The sequence below is a fragment of the Nelumbo lutea genome, chromosome 7, assembly GCF_056320005.1.
Source record: "Nelumbo lutea isolate HS-2025 chromosome 7, American lotus-T2T, whole genome shotgun sequence".
Classification (NCBI taxonomy): Eukaryota; Viridiplantae; Streptophyta; class Magnoliopsida; order Proteales; family Nelumbonaceae; genus Nelumbo; species Nelumbo lutea.
In genome coordinates, this window is record NC_142690.1 from 38809659 (window position 1) to 38832658 (window position 23000).

General features: G+C 40.9%; 1 protein-coding gene across 4 annotated transcripts in view; it reads left to right on the forward strand.

Annotated features, from left to right (window-relative positions):
- The window catches only part of LOC148846146 (GTP-binding protein-like protein), a 47598-nt gene that overhangs the window by 15437 nt on the left and 9161 nt on the right, over positions 1 to 23000 (forward strand). For 2 of the 4 annotated variants that reach the window (XM_088954455.1, XM_088954457.1), the window contains one exon: positions 14601 to 14660. The exons of the other annotated variants lie outside the window; for them this stretch is intronic. In XM_088954455.1, the coding sequence (XP_088810581.1) occupies positions 14601 to 14660 (60 nt within the window). The remainder of the gene's footprint in view (positions 1 to 14600; positions 14661 to 23000) is intronic. 4 annotated transcript variants of the gene reach the window in all.

Sequence of the window (23000 nt, forward strand, 5' to 3'; positions counted from 1 at the left end):
GTCCTTCAGCCTCCGAGTGTACACAAAATTAATAGGGCGACGGGCCTGGGTCTCTCCTTCTTCCGCTGGGTGGTCATCTGCATGGGCCTTCTCTTGGGCCTTAGTCTCAGCTGGGGATGGTGGGCCTTGCGGGCTCCCAACAATTGCCTCCCCCTCCGAGAGCAACCTTGTCTTCAAGGTTGAAAGCAGGGTGCTGTTGTTTGATGTGAGAACAGGATTCCCAAGTTGCACCATCCAGAGGAAATCCAGACCAAGCAATTAAAACCTCACGTATAAACTTCTTGCCCCTTTTGACCCAACGATAATCTGACACCTGGATATTTCTTCTTTTTTCTTCTGTTCTGTTTTGTTAATGGGCCTGTTAACATCAATTTTATTTTGTTTAATTAGCTGGCCGCTCAATTAAGGGCTTACATGTAATTTTTAAAAATTAGTGATTAAATTTTTAATGAAAGGATTAGGGGAAGGAGGGGTAGTACGGACAACTCTTCTCCTCACCCTGCTCACAACTAAACTCTTCTTCCCTCTTCTTCTTCTTCTTCTTGCTGCTGCTGCTTCTATCTCCTTTATTTTTCCCCTTCTTTTAATCAGTTTTCTTATTCTTTTGGGACTGTTTTTCTTCTTGGTATCAGGGCAGGTCCCTTTTTTCCTTTCCTTTTTTTTCCCATACACTGTGTGTAGAGAGCTGAATCAAATGATGGATTGAAGAAGATATTCAGCCTAGTTGGTAGTGGTTTCTTGGAGAAAAAGGAAGATATCCTTTCATATTGTTAACAATTTTTGTTTTTTTGCCCCCAAACTCTAAACAACTAGAGAGTTCTAATTGTGGGTCCCACAGGAAGCTTCACCTTGACGCTCAGTGGCTGAAGGGGCTATTTTTGATTACCTTGAAGATCGATCCAAGCTTTGCATAGTTCTGTGAAGCCTACAAGGAGTGGCTGCTTTTTTTTTCTGTTTCTCCCAGGTTTCGGGTGAGATGCAATTGGCTGTTAGGGATTTGTGAAGGTTGGTACTTGGTGTTTGTTATTTCCTATCTTCTTTATTTGTCATTTGAAACTGTTTTAGGAGTTGTTTGAGGAAGATGGATGCTTCTGGAGTTGAAAATAAGATGGGCTCAGAGTCCGAACAGGTTCCGGGAGCACCTGTAGACTCTTTATTGGCTGTGATCACAGTCAAGCTTGATGGGACTAACTATCTAGCATGGTCATAATTAGTAAAGATACATGCTTGTAGTAGAGGCAAGTGGGGATATATTTCCAGGAGCAAGAAAGCACCGAAGGAATATGACCCATCTTATGAGAAAAGGTTGCAAGAGAATTACACTATTATTGGGTGGTTAGTGAATTCGATGCAACCGCAAATTAGTTAGCACTATTTGTGGATGAATTCTGCTAAGGAAATATGGGGTAGTGTTCCTTAAACCTATTCACAAAAACTGAATGTGGGTAGGGCTTACAAGTTAAGAAGTGATGTGAACAATCTAAGGCAGGGGGAGAAACCTTTAGCAGTCTACTTATCAATGCTGAAATCCTTGTGGCAAGAGATAGATCTCATGGAAACAGTTGTCTAGGAAAGTACAAATGATGTAGAGACATATAGAAAATTAGTTGAGAGGAATAGGGTTTTTGAATTCCTGACAGGATTGAATCCAGAATTTGATATTACCAAACAGAAAATCCTAGCTAAAGACAATGTATATTTGCCTCAGGCTTATGCCATGGTGAGTAGTGAGGAGAGCAAGAGGATGGTTCAATTTCAAGGGACTATTCCAGTTGACCATTTTGCTAATATGGGGTTGAAATCTAAGATGACTACAGGTGGTATAGGGAAGAATGAGGTTATATATGAATACTGTAAGAAACCAAGACATATAAAGGATAAATGTTGGAAGCTACATCTAGACCTTATTCCACCATATTTTCAAAAGAAGGTAGAAAATGGGAAGACTGGGAGTGCCAATGCAGCCACAGTGCCAGATAATGACAGGAGTGCCACGGATGAGAAAGCTGCTAGTTAGTAGTTAGCTGTTATGAAGGTGGAGTATGAGAAATATGGGAGGATGATCAACCACCTTGAGAGTACAGCCACCTCCTCCAACTCTTCAGGCAATCCAACTACGTTTGTATTTGCTGATTCAGGTATATGTGCTGCTATCTACCATGTAGCCATCTTAGGTAATCGTAGGATCCCTTGGATTATTGATTCAGGTGCTTTTAATCATATGACCAACATTTCTACTATGTTTAGCTCTTATGACTTACTTTTTGGCCATGATAAGATTATCCTAGCTGATGGCTCTCTTGCTCCTATCTCTGGCAAGGGACTTCTGTCATTCATGTCCCTAAACTGCATACTAATTTGATGTCAGTGAGTAGCTTAACTAAATCCTTAAACTGCAGTGTAACCTTCTTCCCTTATTGTGTTTTTCAAGACTTGAAGTCTCAGAAAGTGATTGGGAGTAGCCATGAGGCGAATGGAATATATATGCTAGATACTCCTGGACAAAGCCAAGGACAACCTGAAAGAGTTGCTTTTAGGTTTACTTCTTCAGAGTCTTTTAGTCATGTCATGCTATGTCATTTTCGTTTGGGTCATTTATCCCTAGAGTTGTTTAAGGGAATTAACTTGTCTAGTCTTCATTATGAGTCATGTGAGTTATCAAAACATTGTAGAAGCACTTATCCTTTACGTAATAAGACAGTTGTAGCAAGATCAATTGTAGAAGCTGAATATAGAGCCATGGCACATGGAGTTTCAGAGCTTCTCTGGAATCGCTTCTTGTTAGGAGAGATTGGTGTTGAGGCAGAAGAACCTATGATGCTGTACTGTGATAATTAGGCAGCAATTAACATTGCCCACAACCCAGTTCAACATGACAGGACAAAGCACATTGAAGTGGATAGGCATTTCATAAGAGAAAGGGTGACTTCAGGGGAAGTTTGTCTTCCATACATTGCTTCTGATTTGCAGCTTGTTGATGTTCTCACAAAAGGTGTTGCAAGGAACAAGCTGGAGCATGATCTATGCAAGTTGGGAATGTGTGACATTTACTCCCAACTTGAGGGTGAGTGTTGAGTTGGGCCGATTTCAAGTTATTGGGCCCAATCATTTATTTTATTTTTAAGTTGTTAAGTTAGGAAGTTATTGGGCTGTAGACCCATTAGTTTATGCTTTTATGTTGTGACTGTTCAGCTACTTAAAGTAGCCACCCTACTAAGGGCATTCTTGTAATCTTTCATTATTTTATTTTAAGTATATAATTCCAAGAGGGGTTGTCGGCCGGATCTATTCAATTCTGGCTTCATCCCACTCTGTTTTCTTCTTCTCTCTCTTTCTCTCTTACTGAAACCTTTCAGTATCTTCTACTTTTCTTCACAAAGTTTACATCAGAATTAGTTATCAACAACTTCTACTACCATCAAATACCATGCTGATGGCACCATTGAAAGGTACAAAGCTAGGCTGGTTGCAAAAGGTTATACTCAAACATATGGGATTGACTATCTGGAGACCTTTGCTCCTATTGCAAAAATGACATCTGTGAAAAATGCATTTTTGAATGGAGAATTACATGAGAAGGTCTATATGTCTCTTCCACCGGGGATGTATGGGACATATATGATGGGAAATGTGTGCAAGTTGAAGAAGTCTCTTTATGGACTTAAACAGTCACCTAGGGCATGGTTTGAAAGGTTTCGGGCTGCCCTTGTTTAACTTTGGCTACATACAAACTCAGTCTGATCATGCCCTCTTTGTGAAGAGGAGAGGTTCTTTGGTGGTATATCTTATTGTCAATGTTGATGATATAGTAGTGACTGGTACTGATGTAACAGGGATTAATGATCTTAAACCTTTCCTTCATACCAGTCCCCTTCTCTCCAGAAACCACTAACAACTGGGCTGAAATAGGTGTCTTTAACTATTCATACGATTCAGTTTTCCATACGCACTGTGTATGGGAAAAAAAGGTGAAAAAAGGGAAAAATGAGCTTGCTCTGATACCAAGAAGAAAAACAGCCTTTTGAGAAGAAAGGACTGTTTAGAAAGATGCACAAATCAAAAGAAAGTAGCAGAAATTAGAGTTCAAGAGGAGAGAAGAAGAAGAAGAAGGTGGCGGCAACTTGGGTTCAGAGAGAGATATTTTCGAACATAATCTCTTCTCTTACACCCTTAATTCTATTTCATTAAGTTAAACTTCGGTAATTTACAGAGAAGCCCCTAGTTGGGCAGAAAATTAAAAAGACATAACATAAGAAATAATAAGCCCAAATTAAGGCCCATTACAACAAAGAACATAAAAGATAAACATTCTATGGGCCATTCGGCCCATCTTCTCTACAGAAAACATAACAAGAAAGAAATAATAAGAAAGACACTAATGGGCTAGGGCCCATTCGGCCCAGTCTATCCACAACCTCTATTAGGGAAGCACTCCCAATCCATACTCCCTATCCACAAGATGACATTTTATCATATCCCAATCCATACTCCCTATCCACAAGATGACATTTTATCATATCCCAATCCACAAGATAATAAGGTTTCTCTAAATCTAAGCACAACCCCACTCCTCCCCACTCAGCTTAATTCCCCTATACATTGATTTGTAATAAGAATCCAATCAATAGTTTGTCTCTCTTAAACAAAAATGCCCTTGGAAATGAGTTACGAGAAGGAAAGACTTTTTTAATTCTTAGGGAAGCACTTTGGCAATGATTTTATATAAGCTAGTAGCCAAATTAATGGGCCTAAAATCCTTAGGGTGTTGCATCTAACTTATTAGGGATTAAAGTGATAAATGTTGCATTTATACTTAGAGTGACAATCCCCTGATGGTGGAACTCTCATTAAACACTCTTAACAGATCATCTTTCAAAATGTCCAACAATCTCAATAGAAGGCTATTGTGAACTTGTCTAACCTTGGGCCCTTGGACCTATTCCTAATGTCCTCCAGTACAAATTTCCATTCCAACACTTTACAATGTTCCCTCCCCATTATTGGCAAATCTAATCGCTCAACATTCCATCTTCCATCCAAATGGCCTTCTATAGCATATTTAAAATGATCCATAAAAGCTTTGTCTACCTCCTCTTGTTGTGTGATGATTCAACTACCAACCTCCAACCTATAGACAAAATTTCTTCCCTTAGTAAAGTATCCTCCAATTCTATTTTTAATCTCCATGTCTCGCTACTTTGTTCTTCATTCAGTTGCCCTTGCTCTTTCTTTTCTTGCCTCCAACCTACCAAAGTGGGTTAGATTCCATTCCTTGATTTTTACCTTCACATTTTGTAATTTCCTATGTAATATCTTACCTTCCTATATTACTTATTGTCCTTGATCACCTGGCCATCATTTACTTTTGTAGGAAACCTGGATGAGTGAGCCACTTTTTCTTAAACTTGAAAGGATAAGGTCCTCCCACATCCCTCAGTTGAAAAATGCAAATAGGTCAATGGTATGAAGTGACTTTAGGGTAGGAATGGCAATGGGCGGGGTGGGGCTGGGTTTCGCTTGCCCTGTCCCTGACCCTGAACTCAAATGCCCCACCCCTTCCCCGCCCCGAACCCCAGTGGGGCTGAAAATCCTAACCCCATCTTCGTCCCTGCGGGGAATAGGGATCCTCGAATTTGTCTTTTGCCTTGGTCATTCCTACTTGTATACTTATAAATTTATTTATTTTTTATTTTTTAAACCTACCTATAACTAATTTATATTATGTGATATAATATAGTATATAATATAATACAACATTATTAGAATATATTAATGATTTTATATTATGTTATATAATATAGTCGGGGAGGGTTTTAGGCTAGGGTTAGGGCGGGGTGGACAAATACCATCCCCACTCCGTCCCTGATCCCTAGAGCTTCGGGTTTCCTTTAACCCGGCTTGAACCCCAATCAATGGTCTAAAAACCCACCCCAACTAGGGCAAGGTGGACCGTGGATAATCTTTCCAATTTAGGACAAATGGGATTCTCTTGAAGATTAGACCATGTACATCGTGTTTGTCCAAAGGAAGTTTCCTTAAGCTCACAAGTCTCAATAAAATTATTGAACCTTTTCATGTTGGTAGTCACTGAATCTTCCCACAAACTGTTAATGTCTTCTAAATCTTCCCATAACAAATTTCTCTCTCTATAAGAATTGGGTCCATAAACATTTGTTAGGACCCACACAAAATAGTAATAAACCAATTCTCAATCATCAATTTCTTGTTGGTTCTTGTAGGAAAATACTTTTAAAAACTTCTGATGATTTTAATGAAATATTGAAAAGTTTTAATAATATTCTAAAATTCCAGAACTTTAAATATATAGTCTATAAATGAGATCTAAAATATTGCCAACATATTGGTAAAATATTGGGGATATTTGGGAAAAAAGATTCTTGGAAGATTTTGTATCGCCACCTAGAAAATGGGGATATTTTGAGAATATTTTGCCAAATATTGTCGTCATTGCGAACCATGTTTTCAATTATTATGCTAATAAAGTTTAAAAAATATAGTATTGCTTTTTGGAAATGCATTATGGACAACTTTTTCTTATGCAGCGTAATAATGCATGTTGATTTTTTAAACCTTGTTCTATCCCACTTTTCCGTTAATGTCCAATCCAAACAAAGTCATAATGAAATGATATTTAGCCTACTAGAAGGGAAAAAGAATCATGTTGAAGGGCAAATTGGATTTGCATTCTGTTAGAATAATGTTAAAATAACTTAGTTGTAGATGTTAGGGCCTGTTTGGATAATTAAAGTGTTTTTTATTTCATTTTTTTTCTGTTATGTTTGTTATTGTACTCAGGGGCACAAGGGTCTTTTCCCTTGTTATTTTTGTTGCCCTATATATAGTAAAATAAACACTGGCACCGCCAGTACTGTTACATTGCAAACCTTCTCTCTTCTCTCCTCTCTTCTCTTCTCTTCTTCTTCTCTTCTCTTCTCTCCTCTTCCTCTTATCTCTGGCCGGCTACACTGTCAAGATGGTATTAGAGCGGGAATGCTGATTAAAAGAGAGCAGATCGATCAACCCTAATGTCAAGAGAAGATCGATCAACCCAAAGAACAAATCAAACAGACTAGCAGAAAAGAAATCTGATTCTGGACTATAGAATAGCTACAACTGGTACAGTTCTCCCTATTTTTCTCTTCTTTACTCTCCTTGGTCATGTGCCGAGTGAAAACCCTATGAATCTGGGGTGGCTGAATGCTATCAAACCTGTGTAACCCTAGTTTTCTTGGATCGTGTGATCCTGTTCATGTGTTTAGACAACTGTAGGTCAATGATGACCTGTCTTCTCAATGGTTTGAGTTGACTATAAGTAAGAAGGATCTCTCCTGCTGATTAGTGGCTGTTAGACATTCTGGAATTCTGGTAGGTGGGGACTGATAAAACTATACAGGTCTGAATTCTGCTGAATATTACCTCAGTTTTTGTCCGGAATTTGGTACTGTTCGTGCTCAATCTGGTTGGTAAATCCGAGTGTGTGGGTGTGAACTGAGTGGAGCATTGTTTTGTGGAGTAAGGAGGGGTCCTAAGTCCGGTGTTTGGGACTGATTAACTGCTTGACCATGTCGACTGAGAATTTTACTACTTCAGAGATCTCAGGGAGCCACAGTGGAGTGAGTGGGGGAATGGATATGAGCTTTCCCATGGCTGTCATTCCCTTTGATGGTCTGAATTGCCTTGAGTGGTCTAGGGGGATAAAACTCTACATCACTGCTAGGGGGCGAATAGGATACATCAATGGGAGAGTAAAGGAACCGAAGTATGGAAGTGCTGAGCATGATAGGTGGAACCAAGAGAACAGTATGGTGATGTCTTGGCTCTTGGTTTCAATGTTGCCACAAGTAAGGAAGACTTTTATGTGGGCTAAAACTGCTTGTGAGATATGGGAACAAGCAAAGTCCACTTATTCAGAATAGAGACACTATGTCAAGATATATCAATTACAAGCTGAAGCTTCTACTTGTAAGTGTTAGACAGTTTTTGTATGCCCTTAGCTTCAATCTGATTTGATGTACTTTTGTTATTTATGGAAATAAATAAAGTGCATGTTTGATTCATGTTGTTTGGTTTAATTCTGTGTAAAACCCTAAAACTGGACATTTATAGAGATTCATGTTAGTTTTAAATGTTCACAGCCGTTGGATAAGTCTGGGGAGATTTATCCTGCCAAGGCTGATGCTGGTGTGCCACCAAGTGTTGGGATGGCCTGTTTCAGCCATCAGGGTAAGACCCGAGGCACATGCAGTATTGCCCTGGACCTTGGAGATAGATGGGCAAAACTGGAAAGTTACACCTAACCCCTAGACTCGATTATGACACTTCACTAAGTGTTGGATCAGGCTGCCTTTGATATGCAAATCAGTGAGATCCTTAGCGGGGATCAAAACCTGGGTATGTTGGGGCAGTTTGAGAATTCATCTGAGTGGGTGATCATAGTGACAGAATCAGCCACTTTGTCGGACAAAGGGTAATGATCGGGACTGCACTCTCTCTGATGGAAACCAAACTACCGGCAGTTGATTTCAATCGTTGGAATTTTGTTTTGCAAAATTAATATATTTATACATATATGTACGGTTTCAAATTGTTTGCAAATGGTTTTAATTCCCGGGATCCATGTGAGAGGAGAGTGTGGCACTGTTCCTTGCAGCCGAGGGAGAGGTCCTCTCTTGTCGGGCAGTGCTTGATCATTAAGGGCTGAAAGGTTAAGTGTAAGACCATTGAGGATAATACCTGATGGGCTAATCTTGCACCTGCCCACAGTCCCTGGGTTTTTTATAAGATGGCTTGGCCCAGGGACCACTTAATGTAAGTGTTGGGCCCATAGGGTCCATATGATGGACTCAAGGGGTTCATTGAGTTTTTCAGTGAATTCGGCTGGGCCTTGTATTAAAGGTTGGGCCGAACCCATGTGGCTAGTGTGTAGATCAATGCTTGGGTCCCACGCCATACAAAGAAGCCCAACTGGGCAGCAGATTGGAAAGTAATTAGACATTGAACACTTAATGGGCCAGAAGCCCATTTCGAGGTGGGCTGATATGATCACCCATCCTTGGGGCCAATCTGAGATTAATGTTAGTAAAAGGATTGGGCCTTTAGCCTTATCCACTCTTGGAGACCAAATTCAAATTAGATTTGAATCTGGTAACCTCCTGATAAGATCAGGAGTGAGCTAACTTTATCTGCAGATAGGATTAAGATTATCCCCTATCCAAATACTGATTTGGATTGGGATAACTCCTAATTATGAGGATTCTTATTCAAGAAGAAAGGAGGAGAAACCCTAACCAAGAAAGAGAAATATCAGATTTCGAACCACCTTGAAGAGATATAGGATATCTCCTGCGAATTGAGATAGGCTCTCATTCATACTCCAGAAAAAGAAAAAGGCAGTTCAGCCTTTTCACCTTTAGAGTTCTCCTCCTGCCGCCGCCATCTGTTTTTTTTTGCAAGATTAGATCTTTGCAGAAAAAGAAAGTCAAGAAATCTGTTCTTGACATTAGTCTTGCAACAAAGACTAAAAGGATTCAGTGTTTAGTGTTTCCAGAGGATTCGTGTGAAGGATCCAGTGTGTAGGACGCACTGGGTGTGAACACCAACTTTGGGAGATACTGCTTCTCCGGATCAGGTATATTCCTCCCATTTATCTTTTGGTACAGATCTAGTTTGATTATGGTTCAAGTAGGATCCTTGAATATTGTATTATAAACTTAGGGAATATGATTCCCAGTTGGGAGAAGGTAGGAAATTTTTTTGAAATTTGCCCACCCATTCCGCAACCTTTATGGCGTCCATTAGATGGGTCCTACCATTCTTTCAGTAAGCAGGGGGAGAGGAGTCTCTCGATGTACTATTCTGATTTGACATCAATATGGAAGGAACTTGATCACTATTAGAATGTGAATTGGAAGTGTGATGAAGATGCAAAGGCCTATAAGTCACTTGTATCACGACAACGAGTGTTTTCCTTCCTCCTAGGGCTGAATTCGTCATATGAGTCCATCAGGGTACAGATCTTGGGTGGTAAAGACTTGCCATCAGTCCGGGAGGTGTATGCCTTGGTGCAGTCAGAAGAAAGTAGAAGAAGTGTGATGAATGGTGTAGAAGGGGAGTCAGTTGCCCTAGCGGTCCGGGGAAATTTAGATACAAATGTCGGAGGTGGCTTTAAAAGGGGTGACACTTAGAAAAAATCAGAAGATAAAAGCAAGCTTTGGTGCACTCATCGCCAGAAGACACGACACACTAAAGATACATGCTGGGATATCCATGGAAAACCTAAATGGGCACAAGATTTGGGTAAGAAGTCAGCACCAGATCAGGGCAAGAAACCAGGCCAGCAGAATAAAAAAAGGTATAACTCAGCTAATATGGCATCGACAGAGACTAGTCCTTCCGTAACTCAGGAGAGACATCCCGGTTCTGACCCTAAGGAAGATATTATCAACTCCTTCCGTGAACATTTGGAATTGTATGGTAGGACTCTCCGCCAGGTGGATTTTGGGCCTACACCTACCTCATTTGCGTCTACATCAGGTAATGCCACAACCTTCCATGTGTCATTTCATACTACTGATTCACCTTGGATTATTGACTCCGGAGCCTCAAATCACATGACCGGTAAGTCAAATTTGTTCTAGACATATAACCTTCTCTCTGGGAGAGATAAGGTAAGACTGGCTGATGGTTCTTTTTCTACAATAGCTGGCCGAGGCACCATATCTCTCCCACTTGGCCTTACTCTTCCTAATGTCCTGCATGTTTCAGGATTTGACCTCGGGGAAGACGATTGATAGAGGAAGCATGGTGGATGGTCTCTACATGTTGGAGAATAATGCTGGTCTAGTGGCGACTGAGTCCACAAGTTCGTCGAGTGAGAGTCAGGCCTATTTATGGCATAGTCGTTTAGGTCATCTTTCTTTTGAGTCGTTAAAAGTTATGTTCCCAAAGTTGTTTGAGTCCTTGTCAGTGAGTCAGTTACAGTGTCAAACTTGTCAGTTGAGTAAGCATTGTAGAAGTTCTTTACCTTTACGAAATAAAAGATCTGAATTTCCATTTCATATTGTTTATTCTGATGTTTGGGGCCCTATTACTCTACCTACTGCGGCTGGCTATAAGTATTTTGTTACTTTGATTGATGATTATTCTCGATACACTTGGGTTTACCCTATGCGATCTCGAGATGAAGTGCCACAAATTGTGAAAGATTTTCAACGCATGGTGTTCACTCAGTTCCAAACGGAAATTCATATCTTCCAGTCGGACAATGCAAAGGAATATTTCCATAGTGATCTCACGAAGTTCTTTGCTTCGAGTGGGTCACTTCAGCGAAGCTCTTGTGCCAGGATACCCCAACAAAATGGTGTGGCTGAACGAAAAAGCCGTCACCTTCTCGAAGTTGCTCGTGGCTTGCTGATTCATATGAATGTGCCAAAACAGTTCTGGATGGATGTAGTATTGTGTGTGACATATATCATCAATCGCATGCCCTCTCGGCTACTAGAGTATAAGGCCCCACATTAGCTCTTGTTCCCTATAGCCCCACTATCCACCATTCCGATGCGTGTTTTTGGGTGTCGTTGTTTTGTCCACAACCTGTCACATACTCGTGGTAAACTTGACCCTCGATCTATTCCTTGTGTTTTTCTTGGTTACCTTTCATCTCAAAAGGGGTATCGTTGCTATGATCCCATTGCCTGCAGGTACTATGTTTCCATTGATGTCTCATTCTTTGAGAGTCAACTGTTCTTATCGGTTTCTCCTCAGGGGGAGAGTAGGGTTGAGGAGAAACAGGCGACGACTCAAATTCAATACCTCCTTTACCCGATCCTCCTCCGCTTCGGGTTTTTCATCATTGCCATAAGAGCCAACAGTGTTCAAGAGCCGTGGAGCCGGACACTATGCAACCAACATCATCGGATTCACCCGAGGCAGATCCGTCTCATCAGCCAGGTACACTTGCTCCCATTGCTCCTTTAAATGTTGATTCACCTGTCCCCAATGATCTTAATATTCCTATCGCTAAGAGAAAGGGTGTTAGATCTTGTACCACTAATCATCCTATCTCTAACTTTGTGTCCTATGAGCATGTTTCACCTTCGTACCATTCCTTTCTCTCTTTTGTGGATAGTGTCCTCATCCCTAAGACCGTGGTAGAAGCTTTGTCAAAACCTGAATGGACAGATGCAATGCAGGAAGAAATTGATGCCTTACACAAAAATGGTACGTGGGAGTTGGTAGATCTTCCTGAGGGGAAGGAACCAGTGGGGTGCCAGTGGATGTTCACAGTGAAACACAAAGCTGATGGAACTGTTGAAAGGTACAAGGCTAGACTGGTAGCAAGAGGCTTCACATAGGTATATGGAGTGGACTATGCAGAGACTTTTGCTCTAGTAGCGAAGATGAACCCTATCCGGATTCTCCTTTCCTTGGCAGCAAATCTTGATTGGGATCTTCACCAATTGGACATCAAGAATGCCTTCTTGAATGGTCACTTGGAAGAGGAAGTGTACATGACCCAACCCCCAGGGTTTTGTGCCAAAGGCAGTGAACAAAAGGTGTGCAGGTTAAAAAAGTCCCTATATGGGTTGAAACAATCACCTCGGGCTTGGTTTAGTAAGTTCCATTTAGCAGTTCAATAGATGGGATTCAAACAATGCCAGTCAGATCATACCCTGTTTGTAAAAAGAGGTGAAGGCAAAATTGCAGCTCTTATTGTGTATGTGGATGACATAGTGATCACAGGAGATTGGGAGGCTAAAATCCAGAGACTAAAAAAATTCTTAGCCACTAAATTTGAGGTGAAGGATCTAGGCCCCTTACGATACTTTCTTGGAATTGAAGTTGCCTGCTCTCACAAGGGCATCTTTATTTCCCAACGGAAGTATGTACTAGATTTTCTAGAAGATACAGGCTAGTTGGGGGTAAAACCATTTGATTCACCTATTGAACCTAATCACCATCTGGGAGACAGTCAGGGAGAGTTTTTGAAAGATGTAAAGATGTTCCAGAGACTCGTGGGGAGACTTCTGTATTTGTCTATGACCAGGCTTGATATTGCCTATGCAGTGGGTGTCGTTAGTCAATTCATGCACAGCCCGAGGACAACTCACTCTGAGGCTGCAGAGAGGATCTTAAGATATCTCAAGAAGTTTCTTGGAGTTGGTTTGTTGTTCTAGAAACCAGTCACTTAAAAGTGGAAGTATATACTGATGCAGATTGGGCAGGAGCAGTCAATGATCGAAAGTCTACCAGTGGTTATTGTGCCTTTGTAGGAGGAAACCTTGCCACATGGAGAAGCAAAAAACAAATTGTGGTGGCTAGATCCAGTGCTGAAGCAGAGTATAGAGCGATGGCTCATGGGGTTGCGGAAATCATGTGGATAAGAAATCTGTTAGGTGAACTGGGTTTCACAGTAAGCAATCCTACGTCACTCTACTGTGACAATAAAGCTGCCATCAATATTGCTACTAATCCAGTTCTGCATGATAGGATTGAAGTGGACAAGCATTTTATCAGAGAGAAACTTGAAAGTGGAGAAGTGTGCACACCATATGTCAGCTCGGAAGAGCAACTTGTAGATATCTTCACCAAAGGTCTTCATCATGTGCAGCACAAAGATTTGTGTGACAAGTTGGGCATGATTGACATCTATGCTCCAACTTGAGGGGAAGTGTTAGAATAATGTTAAAATAACTTAGTTGCAGATGTTATGGCCTGTTTGGCTAATTAAAGTGTTTTTTATTTCGTTTTTTTATTTCTGTTATGTCTGTTATTGTACTCAGGGGCACAAGGGTCTTTTCCCTTGTTATTTCTGTCACCCTATATATAGTAAAATAAACACTGGCGCCGCCAGTACTGTTACATTTGCAAACCTTCTCTCTTCTCTCCTCTCTTCTCTTCTTCTTCTCTTCTCCTCTCCTCTTCCTCTTATCTCTGGCCGGTTACACTGTCAAGACATTCCTTATCTATCTTCAAATAAAATTTATTGGTGGTCTGCAAAAGACTGACATTTGATCTCATATGGCTGAATATCTTCCCACTAGTGGCAAATGGTGAACTTAACAAAAGCTTCTCTTTAGGGAAGTGGCTGCAATGCAAAAAATTGGTTTCCTTCCAGACTTTAACATGCTTTTTTGCAGTGAAAGGATAGAGATTTGGGCTGAAAATATGATCCATTGAGAAATATAGTGCAACTTGATGGAAGCATATTTGAACCCAAAATGTTTCAAAGTTTGAGCAGCTTTGTAGTTTTTATATATTTTATTTAGTTATCCCATTGGCCTTGTAATTGCTAGAAACCTTAAAGAATCCACCTAGACATCCTTTCTTGTGTTCAATAGTATGCTACAATTGTTTTGCCAGTTTATTATTTGCAAGAAAAAATGTTCAACTGTCCAATTAATTCTTGAAACCTGGTTCCAGCTATTTGGTGTTAGCACCTTTAAGCCAGCAAAGTTAAATAATGTATAGAATACATCGTGTAAGGGATTGACTCTTGGAGTTTGGTTTCTTGATTCTGCAATCGCTTCCTACCCTAAAATATTTTTGACATGCAGTTTTTAATTTTTGCATGTTCACAGGTTGCTTATGATGATTTTGTTGCAGCAGGTTCATTTGCAGCTGCAAGAGAGAAAGGACTTGTGAGTTGGTGTCCTATTGTTACCTTACATTCTCAAATGCAGACTTACTATCTATTTAATCACTTGCTTGTTTTCCTCCAAGGACACTCCTCCAAAGCAAATGCTATGCATAATTAATATTCACATGTGACCAAGAGATAAGTCAATGTGTGAACTCCGTTACCTTGGTTGAATAGTTCATAATGAAAGAGAGATTGAGGAGGATGTCATCCATAAAATTAGACTAGGATGGGCGAATTGGAGGGGTGCATCAGGAGTCTTATATGGTAGGAGAATACCACTTTAGCTAAGAGGAAAAATCTATGAAACAATTGTAAGGCAAGCTATGTTGTATGGGGCAAGGTGTTGGGCAGTTAAGAAAGAACATGTTGAAAAAATGAATTTGACAGAAATGCAAATGCTTAGATGGATGAAATGAAGTCATACTAAGGAACCTAGATGAAAGTTGGAGAAATGCTGTTCTTGTAATGTGTGGTAACTTCTCATTACCTCATTGATATACTATTTTATTTATCAATGAATCTTCTTTTTCTATTTATTACCAAAAGTAGAGAAATATGGTTGGTCACGTGCATAAAAGACCATCTACGGCATTTGTTAGGAAAAGTGCTATGTTACAAGTTGAAGGGGCTAGAAGAGCTAGGGGCAGACCAAAAAGGGCTTGGGTGGAAGCAATGAGAAATGATTTAAGCACTCATAATGTAATAATGGATAGGTCACTGAACAGAACGGAATGGAAAAACAGTATTCATGTGGCCAATCCCAACTGTTATGCCAAGGCCCAACCTCATTGAGTATTTTTTTAATATCAGACTATTTTATAATTGTCAAGCCAGATAAGCAATTCTAGGTGAGTTGAATGCCTAGGAACCTATACAATAGAATTTTACAAGGAACAAAACCGTAATCTCTGGTCAGTTCCCTAGTTTCATTTTCCAACCAGCATCACATAAATTGAAAATATAGCAATGCTCTTAACTAATAACATTAATTTTCCTCTTAGAACATGCCTATCTAAACCATAATTGAATTTTAAATCTATCAGTTTCAAAATTTTGAACACAAATTTTCAAATCTATCATGGCTAGGTCATGATGACCAGTTCCAAATGCTATCTTGTCTGGGAATGGTATTTGAACCTTCAACAAAGTCGCAGAAGACATGAGAGTTGGAAACAAAGAAATTTATCAGGGAGGAGAATGGTGCCAGCAATTGTGACACAGAAAATAAGGGATCTGAGGAAGGGTGCTGTCCTGATGGAGGGACAAGTATGGTCAGGCTCAAAGGATTCACCGATGGAGTCATCTATGAAACAAGAAGCTGCAATAGAAAAATGAAATTAGAAGCAAAAATAGGGATTGCAGAGTGGAGAGAAAGGCAAGCAGGAATGGATAGTATGTCTAGCTCCTTGAAATTTTCGTTCTATGAAAGAAACAGATGATGTGTACCCAAAATAAGGAATGTTGGGTGCATAGTTGTCAAGGCGTTGCCTAGGTGTCGCCTAGGCGACTAGGTGCCCTTGGCTGGGCACCTTGCCCAAACGCCTTGACTTTTAGCAGCTAGGCGCCCTTCTAGGAGACTAGGCACCTGCCTAGGCAATTAAGCGCCCGCCTAGGTGACAAAAATGACAAGGCGGGCACCTTTCATAATATCATTTGTATTGCTCTATCTTATTAATGTATGTGCTAATACATTTTTTTATGTGCTATATATATCAATTATATTTTGTTTTAATGTTTTACTATTGAAATTTAAAAGATCAAAGGGTTTTGAGAAGAGAAAAAGAAAGAAAGAAAGAAAGAAAAGAAAAGAAAGGGGAAAGAATCAATTAGAATAATAAGTCCTTTTTTTCAATTCTCTCTCTAATTAAATAAAACAGAAACTCCATCCTTGTTTTTTTTTTTTTTCTATTTTACTTTCCATCTTGAATATTTATCATATAAAGTTAATAACTTAGCTGCTAATTAATATGAATTTGCTCTATTAAATACTTTTATCGTAGTATTATTTTTGAAAATAATGAAATTAATATATGTAAAAGATTTTATCTTTTAGGTGTGATGATTTGCCACATTTTTAGAGGAAATTTAATGTTCTTAATAAAGAGAATTACTAATTTTCAATTAACATACATGCTGAGTGGTATATAAAACTAGGAAACTAGCCAAAAGTCAGTTTTTCATATTATAAAATTTTTAAGCGACTAGGCGCCCCCGTGTCGCCCAGAATCGCCTAGACGCCTTGAAAACTATGGTTGGGTGTTGAAGCCTCAAAGTATGGTTGGACAGGGAGCATGTTATTATCCACTCTGAATCATAGCTTATCTAAGTCTCTTTTTAGACCAATTGTGTAGGCCCAATTGTCCAATTGTGCTGAAATATTTTGTGAGCCTATAGTAGAATCCACATAAGTGGGTTGCAGGCCCGAAATTAATTTAAACGGTGGTTGGGCTCCAATACAATTCATTGAACATGTAAGGGGCCTGTAGTAGAGCCCATTAAAATGGGTATAAGTCCTAAAACAGTTTATGCGAGTTAAGAAAGGCCTGCTTAAACTTATAAGGTGTCCTATGAAGGGGATGCCACTTGTCTTTGTCAAGGAAATGCCTAGGCAACAAGGCACTTGTGGAGGGTTGCATCAAGTACATGGTTCCATGAAATACTTATATTAGTTTTTTGAAAATAAAATAGTAAAATAGACATTATTAAACTAAAATATTCCTTTTGTGGGTTTATGTACTAGCTTCATTTTATTGTTTTCTTATTTGTTAGGGTTCAATCAACACACATGTTGGTATTTACTGTCTTGAACCCTCAAAGACATAATAATTTGAACCAATAAACCAGGAACTTAAAATTTTGTCCAATAAATACATTCTTCTTCCACCTTTCCTTTTCTTTTCCTATGACTAAAAACAGGGGCTTAGCCCCTATATTTTGAATTTCTTCTCATGGACCTAGGGGAACTACCCTAGAATTCATGATTTATATTTAAAGAATTCATTGCCTAGGCAGCTAGGTGAGAAGGGAGATCACTTTGGCTGTTTGGAAAAAACAGCCTGGGCTGTTTTGGGAGCCTCTACACATGACACATTAGCTAATTCAGGTCCTCATTTGTCTTTTCAACTAAAAAAGTATTGAGTGTAAATACTATTTTACACACACTCATTATGAGATGCCATTCGTAGCAGGCTCCTAAAACAGCCCTGGCTGTTTTTTACAAACAACCAAAGTTTTTCTGGTGAGAAGGTGCTCCCCTGTTGCCTAGCCTTGCCTTGATGCCTTGAAAACTATGGAGAGAGCTCTACTCCATCCTTAAACCTCTCTTTAAGTGGGGGACAGTATAGAAAGAAAGATAATGGGGAAGGAGGTGAGGTATGGGAGGAAGGGGAGGAGACGGATGAAGGAATTATTGATGAGGAATAGAGGGGAAGTGAGTTTTGGAGGTTGAACTTGAAGATGAAGCTGGCTTTATTTATTGTAAGGGGCCTAAGAGATGAAAGGAGGAAAAAGGTAGTTAGGAACATTATGAGAAATCAAAATCCAGATGTGGCGCTGTTGCAAATTTTGAAACTGGAGTCTTTTGATATAAGAATGAAGCTTGATCATCTGAAAGGACGGTGGTGGCTGTTAGCAAATCTGTTGCAGTTTAGATTCTTGTATTACCAGAGTTCAGATAAGTTACTAGTGGGAACCTGTTAGGTCCCAGAAACTTTACACACAATTCTCAGACTCGCAGCAGAATTCACACAACTCAAATATCAGCAAAGAAACTGGTATTCATTCAGAAGAAAGGAAGAACAGTAACAGTTGGTCGGTTCTTTGAGAGACTGCCGGCTCTCCCAATCATTCACAGTATTCTTCACTCAACAAAAGCCTACCTCCCCCATCCCCCAAAGCCCCTTCTTATACTCTTCTTACAGCATAACTGACTCCCTCAATAAATGCCCAGCTGGCCAAGTTATAAATGCCCACACTCTTCTTATTCCTAACTGACATAGCTATAAATGCCTCAAGACCCTCCTTATTCCTTCCAGCCATAATTGTCCCCATGTTCAATTATTTCCCCCTTTAGCCGAAAGCTGACCTTTCCCCTTCTTGGCATACGTAAAGTTAATTGGGGGCCTATCATTACCCGCCGCCCAAAGTCTAACCTTGTCCTCAAGGTTAAAATGAGGAAATTGGTCTCGAAGTAAGTCAAAAGGCTCCCACGAATCTTCAAAATCAGGCAAGTCCTGCCAATGGATAAGCACTTCCGAACCAGTAACTCCAGTTATAGTGGATGGATGCACCCCTTTAACGGCCGTAGGTTCCACAAGCATTTCCATATCAGCCGACAGAGTGGAAGGAATCACGGGAGAAGAGATATGATTGCCAATCGCCTTCTTGAGTTGCGAGACATGAAAAACTGGGTGAACCCTTGCATCTGGAGGAAGTTGAAGTTTATAAGCGACAATGCCAATTCTTTCCTCAATAGCAAATGGTCCATAAAAACGAGGGGCAAGCTTTTCATTGACTCGGCGAGCTAGAGACTGCTGGCGATAAGGTCGCACTCGCACGTACACCACATCCCCAACATCAAAATTCACATCACGTCGGTTCACATCAGTTGAGTCTTTCATCTTTTGTTGTGCATAGTGTAGATGAGCACGCAACTCCCTAAGTATAGCGTCTTGCTGAAGGAGAACAGCTTCAACATCAGCATTAGCCGTAGAGCCAAGCTCATAGCGGATTAATGGAGGAGGATTGTGCCCATAAACCACCTTGAAAGGTGTCATGCCAACAGCAGTGTGAAAAGAGGTATTATAGCTGTATTCTGCCCACGGTATCCAAGAAGACCAGCGGGAGGGGGAATCAGCCGGCCGCAAAGCATTGCAAATAAGTCTCTAAACAACATTTAACCACCTCCGACTGTCCATCCGTCTGAGGATGGTAAGCTGAACTACGACGCAATTCTGAACCTTGTAGGGTAAAAAGTTCGCGCCAAAAGAAACTCAAAGATTTTATCACGATCAGACACAATTGATTGGGGAATGCCATGTAAATGGACTATGTTGTGCAAGAAGGCCTGAGCAACCGTGAGAGCTGAGAAAGGATGACTGAGAGGGATAAAATGGGCATACTTGGAGAGACGGTCGACCACCACCATAATTGTATCAAATCCCTTCGACTTAGGAAGAGCCTCAATAAAGTCCATAGCAATATCCTCCCATATCTGTTCAGGAACGGGTAAAGGTTGTAAGAGGCCAGCAGGGGACATGGCTTCATATTTACTGTGTTGACACACATCATAGGCCTGCACAAACTCCTGGACAAAACGCTGTATCCCCCGCCAGTAAAATTCAGCTGCTATTCGCCGATATGTCCAGTGGATACCAGCGTGACCCCCCACAACTCCAGGATGAAACTCTTTAAGTAAGAGGGGAATAAATGGGGAAGAAGCTGGCAGAACCAGTTTACCATGATAACGAAGGTGATCTCCAACTAAAAAGTAGGTGGGATAGGCAGTCGGATCATGCTGAATGGCATGCTTAATGTTGGACAGAAAAGGATCAACATCAACTTGCTCCTTAAGGTCATCAAAATCAAGAAAAATAGGCACGGTATTATTAGTACCTGGTTTGTACTGAATCTCAAAATCATAATTCATAAGCTTAAGGAGCCACTTATGATGCTCACCTTCGACAACCCACTGCTCCAATAGATACTTACGACTACGCTGGTCGGTACAAACAATAAAGCGTCTTCCAAGAAGATAGGGGTGCCGTTTTTTAATGGCAAAGACAATAGCCATTAATTCCCGCTCGTAGACAGATTTTGACTGTGCAGACGGGCTAAGCTTGTGGTTGTAGAAAGCTATAGGTCGATTATTCTGCATTAATACTGCACTGAGACCTACACTGGATGCATCTGTCTCGATCAAGAAGGGTTGGGAAAAATCCGGAAGGGCCAACACAGGTACGGTCGTCATAGCCCGTTTCAACTCTTGAAATGCATTCTTAGCTTCCACATTCCATGAGAAGGCGTTCTTTTTAAGCTGCTGCGTCAATGGCCACGCTATTTTATTGTAGTTATGCACAAAACGGCGATAATAGCCTGTTAGTCCCAGAAAACCGCGAAGAGCTTTAAGTGAAGATGGTTGAGGCCAATCAACCATGGCCTGGATTTTAGAAGGATCAACAGAAACACCAGCCGCACTAATAATATGACCCAGGTATTCAATGCTAGGCTGAGCAAAGATACATTTCTTTGAGTTGGCAAAGAGACGGTGGGCGCGCAACACAGAGAAGACTTGTCGAAGATGATCCAAATGGGTAGCTTCGGAAGCACTGTAAACCAGAATATCATAAAAAAATACTAGCACAAAGCAATAGAGTAAATCATGGAAGACAATATTCATTAATGACTGGAAAGTCGAGGGCGCATTGGTGAGACCGAAGGGCATGACAAGGAATTCGTAATGGCCCTCGTGGGTGCGAAATGCAGTCTTGGGAATATCCTCACTGCGGACCCGAATCTGATGGTAGCCCGATTTGAGATCAATTTTGCTGAAAATAGAAGCACCATGAAGCTCATCGAGAAGTTCTTTGATAACTGGAATAGGGAATTTATTCGGAACTGTATCACGGTTAAGGGCTCTGTAATCCACACAAAAATGCCAACTTCCATCTTTTTTCTTGACTAAAAGGACCGGGTTCGAGTAGGGGCTTGTACTTGGCTAAATAATACTCGTAGCCAGCATCTCAGAAACAAGGCATTCAATTTCATCTTTCTGGAACTGAGGGTATCTGTAAGGACGAACAGAGATAGGGGAAGTGCCCTCTTGCAAGACAATAGCATGCTTCGTAGCCCGTGTAGGGGGTAAGCCCGTAGGCATATCAAAAACATCTTTGAACTCATCTAGTAAAGCGGAAATTGGCGGGGATGTAGGCAAGACAGAGTTCAACGAAGAATCCACTACCTGCAATTGTTTTAGTTCTGACAAAACCCCTTGTCCCTCATGTTGTAAGTTACGCATCATAGCGTGCAAAGATACCTGAGAAGAATAGAGAGAAGAGTCGCCCTGCAATTTCACACGGACACCTCCCAAATTGAGCTTCATAGACATGTTGCCCCAATTCATCGCTGAGTCCCCGAGGGATGCTAACCAAGGAAAACCAAGAATGACATCCGTAGAGCCCAACTTTAAAGGAAAGAAATCAGCAATGACATCCAATTCGGGTAAGTTGAGGCAAACCTGACGACAGACTCCAGAAGTTCTCACCTCATCGCCATTCCCCATCTGAACTCCAAAGTCGTGTGTAGGAGTGCGTGGTAATTTCAATTCTTCCACTGAAGCTTCGGAGATAAAGTTGTGGGATGCACCCGAGTCTACCAATATGACCACTTCACGTGACAAAACGCGTCCACGCACCTTAAGGGAATTGGCCGCACACAATCCAACAAGAGACGAAACACAAAGCACGACTGATTCTGGAGCTGGAGCAATTTCAGTGTCCCCGGAGGTGCTGTCCAGATTAGACGCATTAGAAGGAATTTCCTCCACATCATCTTGAACCCATAAAACCTGAAGTGATTTCTGAGCACAACGATGTCCCAGACTGTATTTCTCGTCGCAATGGAAGCATAGACCCTTTGCACGTTTCTGCTGCATCTCTTTATCAGTCATCTTTTTGAAAGCAGGAGGTGGGGCCTATCATTGCGTAAGCCAGGAAGGGGAAAGGTCAGCTTTCGGCTAAAGGGGGAAATAATTGAACATGGGGGCAATTATGGCTGGAGGGAATAAGGAGGGTCTTGAGGCATTTATAGCTATGTCAGTTAGGAATAAGAAGAGTGTGGGCATTTATAACTTGGCCAGCTGGGCATTTATTGAGGGAGTCAGTTATGCTGTAAGAAGAGTATAAGAAGGGGCTTTGGGGGATAGGGGAGGTAAGCTTTTGTTGAGTGAAGAATACTGTTAGTGATTGGGAGAGCCGGCGGTCTCTCGAAGAACTGACCAACTGTTACTGTTCTTCCTTTCTTCTGAATGCATACCAGTTTCTTTGCTGATATTTGAGTTGTGTGAATTCTGCTGCGAGTCTGAGAATTGTGTGTAAAGTTTCTGGGACCTAACAGTAGTATCAGAGCCCGTCTTTCCTCGGCCATGGTGACAGCTAAGGAAGTGGCATCGCAGGTGGAGATGGATGGCTTACGTAATGAGATTCAGTGACTCGATCCAGAAAAGGTAGCAGCTGGACTATCAAAGATCTCGTCTCTGGAAGGAGGCGTTCAAGATCTGGTAAGACGTTTTGATCTGTTGCTTCAGCAACGGACCTTTTGGGCTCCTTTGTCTACAACTGAC